The 11,427-nt window shown below is 37.7% G+C and overlaps 1 protein-coding gene across 1 annotated transcript; it reads right to left on the bottom strand.

Annotated features, from left to right (window-relative positions):
• Nucleotides 1-5,653: 5,653 nt before the first annotated feature.
• hamp (hepcidin antimicrobial peptide) lies at nt 5,654-6,963 on the bottom strand. The gene is made up of 3 exons (XM_020927342.2): nt 6,707-6,963; nt 6,537-6,614; nt 5,654-5,917 (listed from the first exon to the last, which is right to left on the bottom strand). Exons 1-3 carry the CDS (start codon nt 6,785-6,787, stop codon nt 5,810-5,812), a joined length of 267 nt encoding a protein of 88 aa, XP_020783001.1. The 5' UTR covers nt 6,788-6,963; the 3' UTR covers nt 5,654-5,809.
• Between the last annotated feature and the right edge of the window lie 4,464 nt (nt 6,964-11,427).

Below are 11,427 nucleotides of genomic sequence, written 5' to 3'. Positions count from 1 at the left end.
CAATTCCAGAGCTGAAATTATCCTAATAATTCTAGTGAAGGTGTATTGAGTTTAAAAACAAAGTGGAGCACTTCCTGTATAACCACATGACATCACAAGGTGCAGAGTTTTTTGAGAGAAGAATTAGAAGACTAAATATGCAGTGTGTTAAACATGTGTGAATGAAACAAAACACAACTTCAGTTATGTTTTTAATGAGGAAACAACATTGATTGTATGATGGATCCTTTAAATGTCATACAGTCACGCAACTCGTATTCAGGCATTTTCGTGAAATGTAAATAGTACAAAATTCGCAAATACCACAAAATGTCCTGAATTACATTTGACATTTTAAAAGTGGTACTTCCGCTGACCCCATTACATACAACTCATTCAATGGTTAACAGCTCTTTCACCTGCATTTCGAAACAGTCAGGCTTTAACGCATCACAAATGACACAGTTAAATTATTATAAATGTGGAAGGAAGTCATTTGTAATTCCACTCTTTGCCATGTGCTCCCTAGTGCTGCTGACGACTCCGCAATACACAGAAGACAAGGCAATTTATAACATGATCACCCGTCATTAACCATTGATTATTATGAAACCGGCTAATCTCCACGGTGACAAATATGAATGGATTGCTGTGATTTGTGCATCGGTCTGTTTTCCTGTGTTCATTTGTGCCTGGGCTGTGCTACAAATGCTGGGAATTGTTTGATTGGTAGTTTAGGATATCAGATATGATTTCCATGTTTCAGCGTTCGGTTTAGTACAAGGATTAGTTTATTAATTCAAGATATATACGTATTCATGGCTTATATTTCTGTGCGGTAATGACTGTATTGTTAAATGTCCTTCCAAAAACGTAATCACCCTTTCTGAGCTAAGTGGCTATCTTTATGAGCTATTGTCAATTAGCGTAATATGAATGATAGGGCAATATGGTTTTAAAATGAGTTATATTTATCTTTTAGTTCAGCTGAGATGGGTAAAGCACTTGTGAGTAAAGCTGGAAGGTCATTCTGTTGTGTGTATGTGCATGTTTATAATGTGTTACTGCGTACATGTACGACGCAGCAACAGACTGTGTATAAGGAAGTCGACTAAATGAGTGTGACATCACCCATTGCGTTCGGCTCCAGTCAGCTGAAGCTCACAGACCTTTCTAAATCTTTGTGTGGTGTGGGAACTAAGCTTGGGAAAAGGAATATTTTATTTATTTATTAACAATTTTGATAAGAAAACATACATATTACACTTACATATTCATTGTTGGAATAATACCAATCCTAATACCTTTCAGTTCAAACGTAATCTAAAATATTGTTTTAAATCATTAGAAATCCTTCGAAAAAACTTGATTCTGAATCGACCTACCTACCTACCTACCCAGCCGGTTTCACTTCATACTGTAGAAACCATCTGACCTCGCAGTGTTAGAATTTGTTCACTTGATGGTAGACGGATGCTTTTTTTCATTTAACCAATCACTGCTATTTGCTTGTGACGTATGTAATGCATCGCTAATGAGGCTAACTGGTATATTAAGCTTTTCCCAGATCCTGTAGGAAGAAGGACAATAACGTCTTTCCCCTTGATAAAATTCACCAAACATTCTCTTTATTTCAGCTTTAAATCCTCGATCTCTGGAATCGTTGCCAACACAGAATATATGGCTCTTCACTGATTGGCTGGTGCCTGAACTCATACTTTTGAGGTTTTTGCAAACCGTCTAGTATATTCTGATTCCTGACCTAGTCGCTGGAGAGAAATGGAATTGAGCGGAGCCACTGGGTGGCGCCAGCCTGGCTAGTAATTACCTCCATGTCTTGTAATATTTGTGTGCACTGTTCATATGTTTGCATTTATGTATGTTTAAAATAATTTGTATGTATGTATATATGCAATAAAAAATGCAGGTCACAGAGTCTAGCAGTTACATAAGCAAACTTGAAGACAAGTAAACAAACAGAAAGAGGAACTCGTATGGACAAAATACCAAAATAAAAACACCAGGATCATGTAGAGCAGGTTAATACGAACATTTTAAAACCAAAATGATGATCACTGTAGTAGTTTTAGAGAAAGAGGCAATACTTTTTCAATGTAAAGCCACTTGAAGCCAGAGTGGATGGAGCCAGAAGCGCCCCCATGCTCACTTCCCATTTGGAATGTTGCAACTAGCAGGTTAGCTATATCCATTTATACTGTATATACAGTCTGTGGATGCAGCTCAGTAAGGACTAGGGAAGTGCATAGATGCTAATTCAAATGTTATCATTGCACTCAAGTGATTAGAACATAACAGAGATGTGACGTTTGAGAATGAATTGACTCTTTTGAACGTGAGCGGTTGGATCCAGATCTCATTTTTAAAAGGACCAAATCTTTTTCTTAGAAATTTTCATGTATTTTTCCAATTTACATTGAACCAACAAAAGAATCAGCACAGAAGCAGAGCAGACAACACTAGTGAGAGCTTTGTGCACAAAAAAACCCCCAGAAAACATTTGACATCATAATTACAGTTAGTTTTTCAATTATTATTATTGTAATGCAACATTGTATTTGGATTATGCATAATTTCAAAGACTAAACACACTCCCACTCTCAGTTTGCGCCATTATAAATAAATCTTAACCTGAGTCATTTCTGTCTGTGATTAGTTTGTTCTTAAATGCGAGACAGGCCTCTGCTCTGACAGTGTTTAATTCGAGTGAAAATATTCCACATTCTTCTCTTTTATTGTACGTTTTATGATGATTATTTATGTTTTCATTGTTTGTATTGTGATTTTAACAAATACACTTGCATTGCCTTATAATTTTTAGGCAAGACAAGGCAAGTTTATTTGTATAGTACAATTCGTACACAAATTAATTAAAAGTGCTTTATAGAAATACATTTAAATCACAATGCAAACAATCAAAACATAAATAATCATCATAAAATGTACATTAATTCGGATTCCAAAAGATTTGGATATCATAAAGGAGCTGAAAGTCCTCTCACTAGAACAGAATGATTTGGATCTTGACTCTGACTTATATGTTTCTGAATGTGCTGACTTGAATAGTTCTCAAACTAAGTACCAAACCAAACCAAACCAAAGTACAACCTAAGAAAAGATTTGGCTTTCCCAGTTTAATTAGATAGTCTATAATAGTACTATTCCTAAACAAAGGCTAAACTATGGACAAAACTAGGCAAATGTTGTTTATTTCAAACATGCATAGAAAAACAGTTTCAAGACATAACAAATATTAGAACTGTAGAAGGTCTTGTGTGCCACCTGAAGGAACTGGCGTACCATCAGCTATACACACACGCCTACCACAGTTTGAGAAACACTGCGCTAGAGGACTATGATTGACTGTATGCTTTTAGAAATTATGGTTTATGTTCAGGCTATGTGAAATGTGAATTCTAATAAGGCCCCACAGAGAGAGACAGTTAATAATTTAATAAGAAAACTGTTCTTAAAAGGGTTGGATTTTGAGTCATGTTTAGATTATAAAAACTGAAACTGGACTTGATTTTAAAAATAAGGAATAAATGAATCTTTATTAATGGTCATGCAGTTTGGTGGAATTTGCTTTTGGTACAGCATTAAAGAGGAAGAGGCAGCTTAATTAATAATTAATTAATTATTAATTGGATTTATATAGCACCTTTCAAGACACCCAGAGCTCTTCACTCTACATTATTCATTCACTCCACACTTGGTGATGGTAAGCTACTATTGTAGCCACAACTGCCCTGAGGCAGACTGACGGAAGTAAGGCTGTCAGTTTAAGCCATTGGCCCCTTCGCCCATCCTCATGCACACACCACAAGGCAATGTGGGTGAAGAGCCTTGCCTAAGGACACAACAATGGTCTTTGCCACTGGCACCCCAATGTGGCACCTGATTTTCCCAAGTGGTCTCCCAAGTACAAACCAAGTCCGGTCAGATCTTCTGAGATCTAACGAGATCAGACTTTGACAGGCTGGGATGACCACAAGCCTTAAGGTTGTAAGGTAGCCTACTCATATGGAAATTTGTCCTCTGCATTTGACTCATCTTTCAGTCTTCAAAAAAGTCAGATTCGCAATAAAAAGTCAGATTCTATTAAAGACATTCACAGACTCTGATATAGGGACTTGGCTAAAATTTGAGCAAGACTTGGATTAGGAAAATCTTCACCTCTCCACCCATAGACTGTAAAAAAGTGGACTAAGTGAGTGTGACGTCACCCACAGCGTCTGTCTCTACTCAAATGAAGCTCGCAATGCTAACGGTTACAGAGGTGAATTTGGAGCCAGGCTCAATATTATGAATAGGATTTTTCTGAAGGACAAAACAACACAAAACAGGATCATGTAGAGCGGGTTAATACGAACATTTTATGACCAAACTGACGATGCTCACAGCATCAATTACAGAGAAAGGGGCCACAATATGCCAATGTAAGTCAATGGGAGCCAGGGACAGTAGGAGCCGGAAGAGCCCCCATGCTCACTTCCTGTTTGGAACGCAGCGACTAGCACATTAGCTACAGTATATCCATTTAATATATACAGTCTATGACTCCACCCAGCACCAAAGCTAACTCATAGTGTTTTGTGTCCTTCACTCACTGAGAAGTCAACATGTTTAGAAAGTTCTTCTCTTTAGTGCTAAAAAGTCACATATGGCCTCACTTGGCCAGAAGTCTGAGAGGCTCCTCATTGTTTCAGAACTTCAAGTTCAAACACTTTCACCAGATTTTTTTTTCTCTCAGGTTTTTTCAGCCCTTTGCGAATATATTACCAGTTCATAGTATCTATTGATTTTCATCTTGGTTTACATGGAATCTTGGTACCCTCACCCTTTAGTTGGTTTCTATTCACACATCATTACAACTTATACTACCATCAAAAGATTAAAAAAAAAAAAAAAAAGAGCATTAAGTATTTGACCACCAGATGTCACAGTGCTATGTAAAGCTGCTATCCAATGTTTAACTCATTGCCCTTTTGCATGCCCCAAATTCAACACAGTGGATATCTATGGCCTTGACTGTTATTCTAGTACATGTTCAGATAACGTGTTTCATGTGGACAGCGGCTATACGCACACTGCACAGTACAGTGATTTGTACAATTTTGCATGCAGCGCTTCACTGCATGAGACCAAATTAAGTAATATGTGAGCTTGACCTTTTTGAAAAACAGACCAATAGGGTAACTAAAGGGAGTCACTGCTAATGGACACTTGTACACAAGACACGAGGCAGTTAGTGAGCAGTCATTTTATACCATTAAGTACTATCTATAAATCTATATATTTAAAAAAACAACAACAACAAAACAGAGATATTTAGCCCTTCTACCAAAACCACTTGAAAATATTACAATGAAAAAATGTCAACGGATGTGTGGTCTAGAAATCAAGTCAAATTTTCTGGTGGCTTTTTGAGTACTTCAGAAGTTTTGGTTAGACATACTAGTACAATGTTACTACTTCTTATGACCAAAAGCTGCTCTATATTAAAAAAAAGAGAAACAGATATTGGCCCTTCTACCAAATGCACTTGAAAATATTACAATGAGCCAAATGTCAAAGAATTTAAGGTCTAGAAATCTGGTACTTTTCAGCTTCTGATTACTAAAGTATAAACTGCACAGACAAAAGAAACACAATATACAATTCTTTACAATTTTATTCTTTAACATAAATGTTACATACAAAAATAAATACAAAAAAGTGTATATTTCTCATTACGTGTCATAACTACAACTAAATATTACAAACAAATCACAAACTGGACCTAAGCTCATTCTTCATAAAGTGCACATGGTCAGAACTTGCAGCAGGGGCCACAGCCCTTGTTGCCACGGCAGCAGTTACAACACCAGCGGCACATGGACAGGTGGCTCTGGCGTTTCTCACGAACGTGTCCCGGCATCTGAGAAAAAAATAAGAAAACATTTAATTAAAAACAATGTAAGGTAAGCATTGGAAGTTGCATCACCACTAAGATTTTTCCATGTAGGGTGACCAGAAATTCCCAAAAAATTAAAAACTGGAACACCTTGGTTGGGATGGTTGGTGTAAATAAGATAAAATTGTCCATTTTCGACTCACTTGTGGGTCTGCATGTAATCTTAGGAACTTTTATAGGTACTAACACTTTTTTTTTTTGCTTTATGGTCATTTTCATGCACAGTTTTCTGTGTTTTAGCTCAACAAATTACAATATATTCTCCTCTTTACTGTTGGCGGGTATGAGATTGGTTAAAACTGGGAAATTTTCCACGCAAAACTGAGCCAAATTGATCTGGTGGTCAAATATGAATACTTCCAACTCATTTTAGACTCCCTTTCGTGGTAGTATAACCAACTAAAGGGTGACGGGTGCCAGGCGTCCATGTAAACCAAGCTAAAACAGATACCGTGAACTGGAATTGGCTTTGGATAAATCTGCTGGGGCATGGGACACAGGGCTTGAAAATATGTAATTACTGACATCTGGTCACCCTATGCTAATGCAGACTGGCCAAACAGACCCAGGCAATTGCACATACCATTAACGACTGCGCCAACATGTCAGGATACGCCGCGACTGGAGTGTCATTGCTCCCTGCTTCCTCCGGCTCAGGCACCTGTTAAAAAATTAGCAACAGTTAGCACACGAAGCGCTAAATACAAGCTAACACCAGGCTAACGAAAACTAGAGCTGCTTTTCAGTTCTCACCCCAGCGAAAGGAAGTGCCTCCACAAAGCAAACAAAGGCCAGCACGAGTGTCACTGCAACTGCAATGCTGAATGCCCTCATCTTGGCGGCGGGTTACAAAGTGATCCGGGAGAGATTAGCCTGGGCTCTTGTCATGGGTGTACAACCACCCCGTAGTCTGTCCGTCTGATTCGCAGATGGAGAGGGTCTGGTGGGTTGTGAGTTGGGCTCAGAGTGCTTGTCCCGACTGGAGCTGGAGAGAGGAGAGTGTGTGGTTTTATACTGTGGACGCGTGGTGTTGCCTCATCGCGCACAGACACAGACAGTTCCGGACAGCTCTTACCTAACCATGGGGAAGTTGTGACCTCATCAGGCTTCACCGAAATTTTCCCTTTTTTACAATAAGGGAAATTTTAGGCTATTTCTGATTTATGATGATTGTAGTAATGGGAGTAACAGGAAAAGTTGTGAAGAATCCGAATCATTTCTCAAGATTTATTTGATGAAAATATTTAAATTTAAAAATTACAAATTTACAATAAAACTAAACAACATGTTAAGATAATGTACAAAGTCTTTTCACTTTGTCAATACGCATATTTTTTTGAATTTATACTATTAAAGAGCCTGTACCCAATTTTATTTGAACCGATGCATTTGAGCCAAATTTGTCTTGCCCCATTACAGATATATTGTATAAGCAGCTCTTTAGTTCAAAATAAGTCAACTGTATATTGTCTATCTCTAATTAGAAAGTATTTTATTGTCCAGTATCAGGAAGTTCACATTAGCATGCTAGTACCATGATGGCCAAACTCCGCACTGGTCTCTGAAAGACGTGAAAAGCACTTATAAACTTACCACGGTGAATAATTTGGAAGCTCGGAATATATAAGGTAAGTGACGAATAACTTTGGACCTCTGCAAAGTGATAAAAGTTAACTACTTCTATTTTCTACATTTTAAAGATGACTATGGCCCCATCCATACTAGTACCTATCAGAGTCATTTTCGTTGCAGATGCAGTGTTCATCCGCACTAATCTGATGGAAAATGGCTCCAGAGACGGAACTATCTGGTGCTGCCAGCTCCCATAAATTCATCTGAGTACGAATCTGATCCAGCACTGTGTGGACGCCTGAAAACCTTGATACGCTGATGTAAGAGCTATATTTGCATCCTTATTGAACTACATCACTGTGACTTGTGCCTTCCTGATTCGCTGGGTTTGTGATATTGGTCATGTGACGCTATTGCGGAAAACAGTTTAAACAAACCATAGACTAACGGGAAACAGCGTAGCTAGAACTACTTGCACAGAACAGACTCACCATTAGCAGAACACCCCTCTGTCACAGAAAGAACACATATATTCCACTGAGTCGTGTCCTTCAGTCCAACAGAAGCTGAACCACATCAGCGCACAAGGAGCGAGCTGTTTTTTAAGCGCTTACTTTATGAAAATTAGCCATGTGTTTTTAAGTTTTATTTGTCTAAAATGTAAACAAATATGCTCAAAGCTGTGTGGACAGGGAAGGCTTGCAGACACATAAACGACGTGTCTGGAAGCAAATCGTTTCCGATATGGTGATTCGTTTTATTGTAAACGTAACCTTTAAAGGTGCACTACGTAACATTCTTCCTCCAACTTTATTCTCTCCACAGAGATGTTATTGCTTTGTTTTGAAAGTTCCACAGTATGGCATTAAATTTATCTAAGAGTTATACAGTGCACCTTTAAGTTTAGTTTGAAGAGCAGCCAAGTTATTGTTATTTAGAAATACAAGTATGAAGTAAAAAGTATTGGAAGGTATAAAACTACAAAAACCTATTCAAGTTTTTTTTTTTTCATGACCATATTTCTCAAAACTTTTAACAAAATACAAAAGTTTAAATTGTCCCTCCCTGAGCCTGATTCCACCACTCTTCTTCCTCAACTTCATTCTCAACAGAATCAGAAGTTGATAGGCAAGGACAGTCTGGGAATGTGCCGTATTATAATATATTCTCTCAGAGCGAAACTGCTTGTGACAGAATGCAGACTCTTCGGGTTCATATTAAAATATAACAGATGGACTGTAGCTCCTCGTGGATTACGGAGAAGCCTAGCAAATGGTGTATGATAATTTAGTGCCACTAACAAGATGGAAATCCTACAATGAAATGTGTATGAAAATCTGTATTCCTGTTCTATTGTATCTGGATTTAATATGTCAAGACAGTGCTAAGACAGTAGGACTGATATGAACTTTTGTAAACATCAAGAAATAAAATGTTCATTTTTAATTCAATTTCTTGGATTTGACGTTGACTCTTGTAAGGCTTAAGTCATGTAATAATGTTGCCTCCTCAAAAACATACCTTGTTTCATTCACACATGTTTAACACATAAATCCTGCATATTTAGGCTGAGTTCTTGTCTCAAACAGAAAACACTCTGTTGCACCTTGTGATGTCATGTGGTAATACAGGATGCACTGTATTTTTAAACTCCATACACCTTCATTTGAATAACTTGGATAATTTCAGCTCTGGAATTGCCAATATTTACTAAACAAAATGCAAAATGTAACTGTTAACTTGAAAAGTACCACTTCATGACATCACAAAGTGGGACAGAGCATTTTGAGGGTCATACGCATAGACGTATATATAAATGGACATATATCCTAGCCTCTTAGCGTTTTGGTGAATTACTTTGTGGTGCAACGACCTACGTCAGCATATCAGCTTTTTCAGGTGTCCACACTGAAAAAGATCAGATCAGTGCTCAGGTGAATTCGTGGGAGCTGGCGGTACCAGATCGTTCCATCTCTGGAGCTGTTTTCCACTGGATTAGTGTGGACGAACACTGCATCCGCAACAAAAGCAACATGAATACATACTAGTGGGGCCAAAGTATCCCTATGAAACTGTCTTTTAATCTTTTCAGATGTGACAGTGATCTAACATCTATGGATGGGAGAGGTGGCTGATGATTTTGGAGAATTTGATTTGACAACACACTGGAGTTTGTTTTTTTTTTGCATAAGTGTAAATCCAAATTACCATACCACACAATTATGAAGAAGGTGCTTTCAATGATGGAGGTGTAAAACTGTAGGAGGTTGGTTCAGACTCTGAATTTTTGGAGCTGTCGGAGGAAAAAGGAGGAAGAATAATGGCTGATTGGCCTTTTTGTAGATGTGGTCTGAGTGGAGTCTCCATATAAGTGAGTTGGAGATGTGTGTGCTCAGGACCTTGAATGAGTCAGTGATGGTGATGGGTCCAGATGAGATGTACAGGGGGATTTTGGTGTGGGATTGCAGATGAAGTGTATTATGATTTCCTTGAGTTTGGGATGTATTCAGTCAAAAGAGATTCTATCTGTATGTGTTGACGGTAATGCTGTTTGAAATATATTTATTTATTTGATTTTTAAAAAAAATATTATTCATAGGTCTTCACAGGTAATAATACAATAATAATCTTAAATAATAAAATCAAGAAATAAAAAATACAGAAAACAAATGTAATCAATGAATAATACAAATAAATAAAGTTCATGATGGTACAATAAGCAACAAAGTCTAATTTTGTTAATCCAATTCAATCGAGGTTGCTTTTAGACTAAGGGTAGAATTTTTAGACCACCACAGTCTCCTGTATTAATGGGAAACACTGTTCTTCTGTTTCCACATTGAGAAACCCCACTGTAGCAAAAAAAAAAAAAAAAAAAAATCACATCTTCTGGCCTCTGGCCTGCAACATTCAATACAAACGTTTGCTATTTTTTGTCATGAGTCCATGGTAGTGTCTCCTGTGTGCTTGAAAATTGACTGAGCTCTGGGTGGATGTGAGGCTATTGGTGTATAAAGAGAAAAGCCAGGGGGAGAGTACACAGCCTTGGGAGATCCCAGTGCTAAGGGTCTGAGGTCTCTATGTCCTCATGGAGAGTTATGGATCCAGTGGCACAGGGTGGAGTAGATGTTCATGTCTAAGAATTTATATAGAAGACTGGCCAGGTTTATTGTGCTGAAGCTGGAAAAGTTGTACTCAAGTAAAAGTCCAGTTACCCGTCTGAAAATATTGTAAGCAAAATAAATAAAAGTAGAAGCACTGATGCGGATATCTTAAGTAAGTCAAAAATACACAAGAAAAATACTATTGAAAATACTACTTACATTTGAATGCAGTTTTAGTTTAGTCTATTGATACTTCGCAGTGACATCACGCTAGGGGTGCTCTACATGTAGTGTTGCAATGGTGTAACAATGGTGACACAATGCACACATTAGCAAATACTGTCAAAAAAGATTGTCTGACAACTCAAGAAAAAACATAAAATTGAATTAAACAACACATTTCCAAGAGCCTGTGAACAATGGTTCTGTTTAGGTGATTTTCAGCAAAAAAGTAATGATTATTCAGAATTAAACTTACTTGGAATTAAACTTAAATTCTAATTAAGTCGGTGGTTTATTCCAGTTTCAAAGCCGAATTTATTTATTCCATGATCATGTAAACGTTTATTTCGCTTTAAAAAATCATTCTGATTGTTCAGTGCATGCACATTGGATCACTCCTCTGACACGATGACACACTGCAATATGGTGAAAAATGTTTGTATCCTTGTACCTCTGTTTCCCGGTGTTTCCCAGTAAAGACATAGGAGCACTAACCACAGCACACAGCCCGTTCTTGGTCTTGTGGTGTCCTCCAGGCGCATTGGTCAGATAGGTCCATAGGCTCCGTCCTCCATG

Source organism: Boleophthalmus pectinirostris, unplaced genomic scaffold (assembly GCF_026225935.1).
Source record: "Boleophthalmus pectinirostris isolate CB_2022bp ecotype Guang Dong unplaced genomic scaffold, ASM2622593v1 HiC_scaffold_6, whole genome shotgun sequence".
NCBI classification, from domain to species: domain Eukaryota; kingdom Metazoa; phylum Chordata; class Actinopteri; order Gobiiformes; family Gobiidae; genus Boleophthalmus; species Boleophthalmus pectinirostris.
The sequence above is the reverse complement of the archived record's forward strand: the minus strand, read 5'-3'. Positions and strand labels throughout refer to the sequence as shown.

Excerpts from the sequence above, each read along its gene's own strand:
- hamp (XM_020927342.2), bottom strand. The coding sequence starts at position 6,787 with ATGAGGGCATTCAGCATTGCAGTTGCAGTGACACTCGTGCTGGCCTTT. Across the intron at positions 6,615-6,706 it reads AGGCACTTCCTTTCGCTGGG|GTGCCTGAGCCGGAGGAAGC; the intron begins GTGAGAACTGAA and ends ATTTTTTAACAG. Across the intron at positions 5,918-6,536 it reads TGTTGGCGCAGTCGTTAATG|ATGCCGGGACACGTTCGTGA; the intron begins GTATGTGCAATT and ends TTTTTTTCTCAG.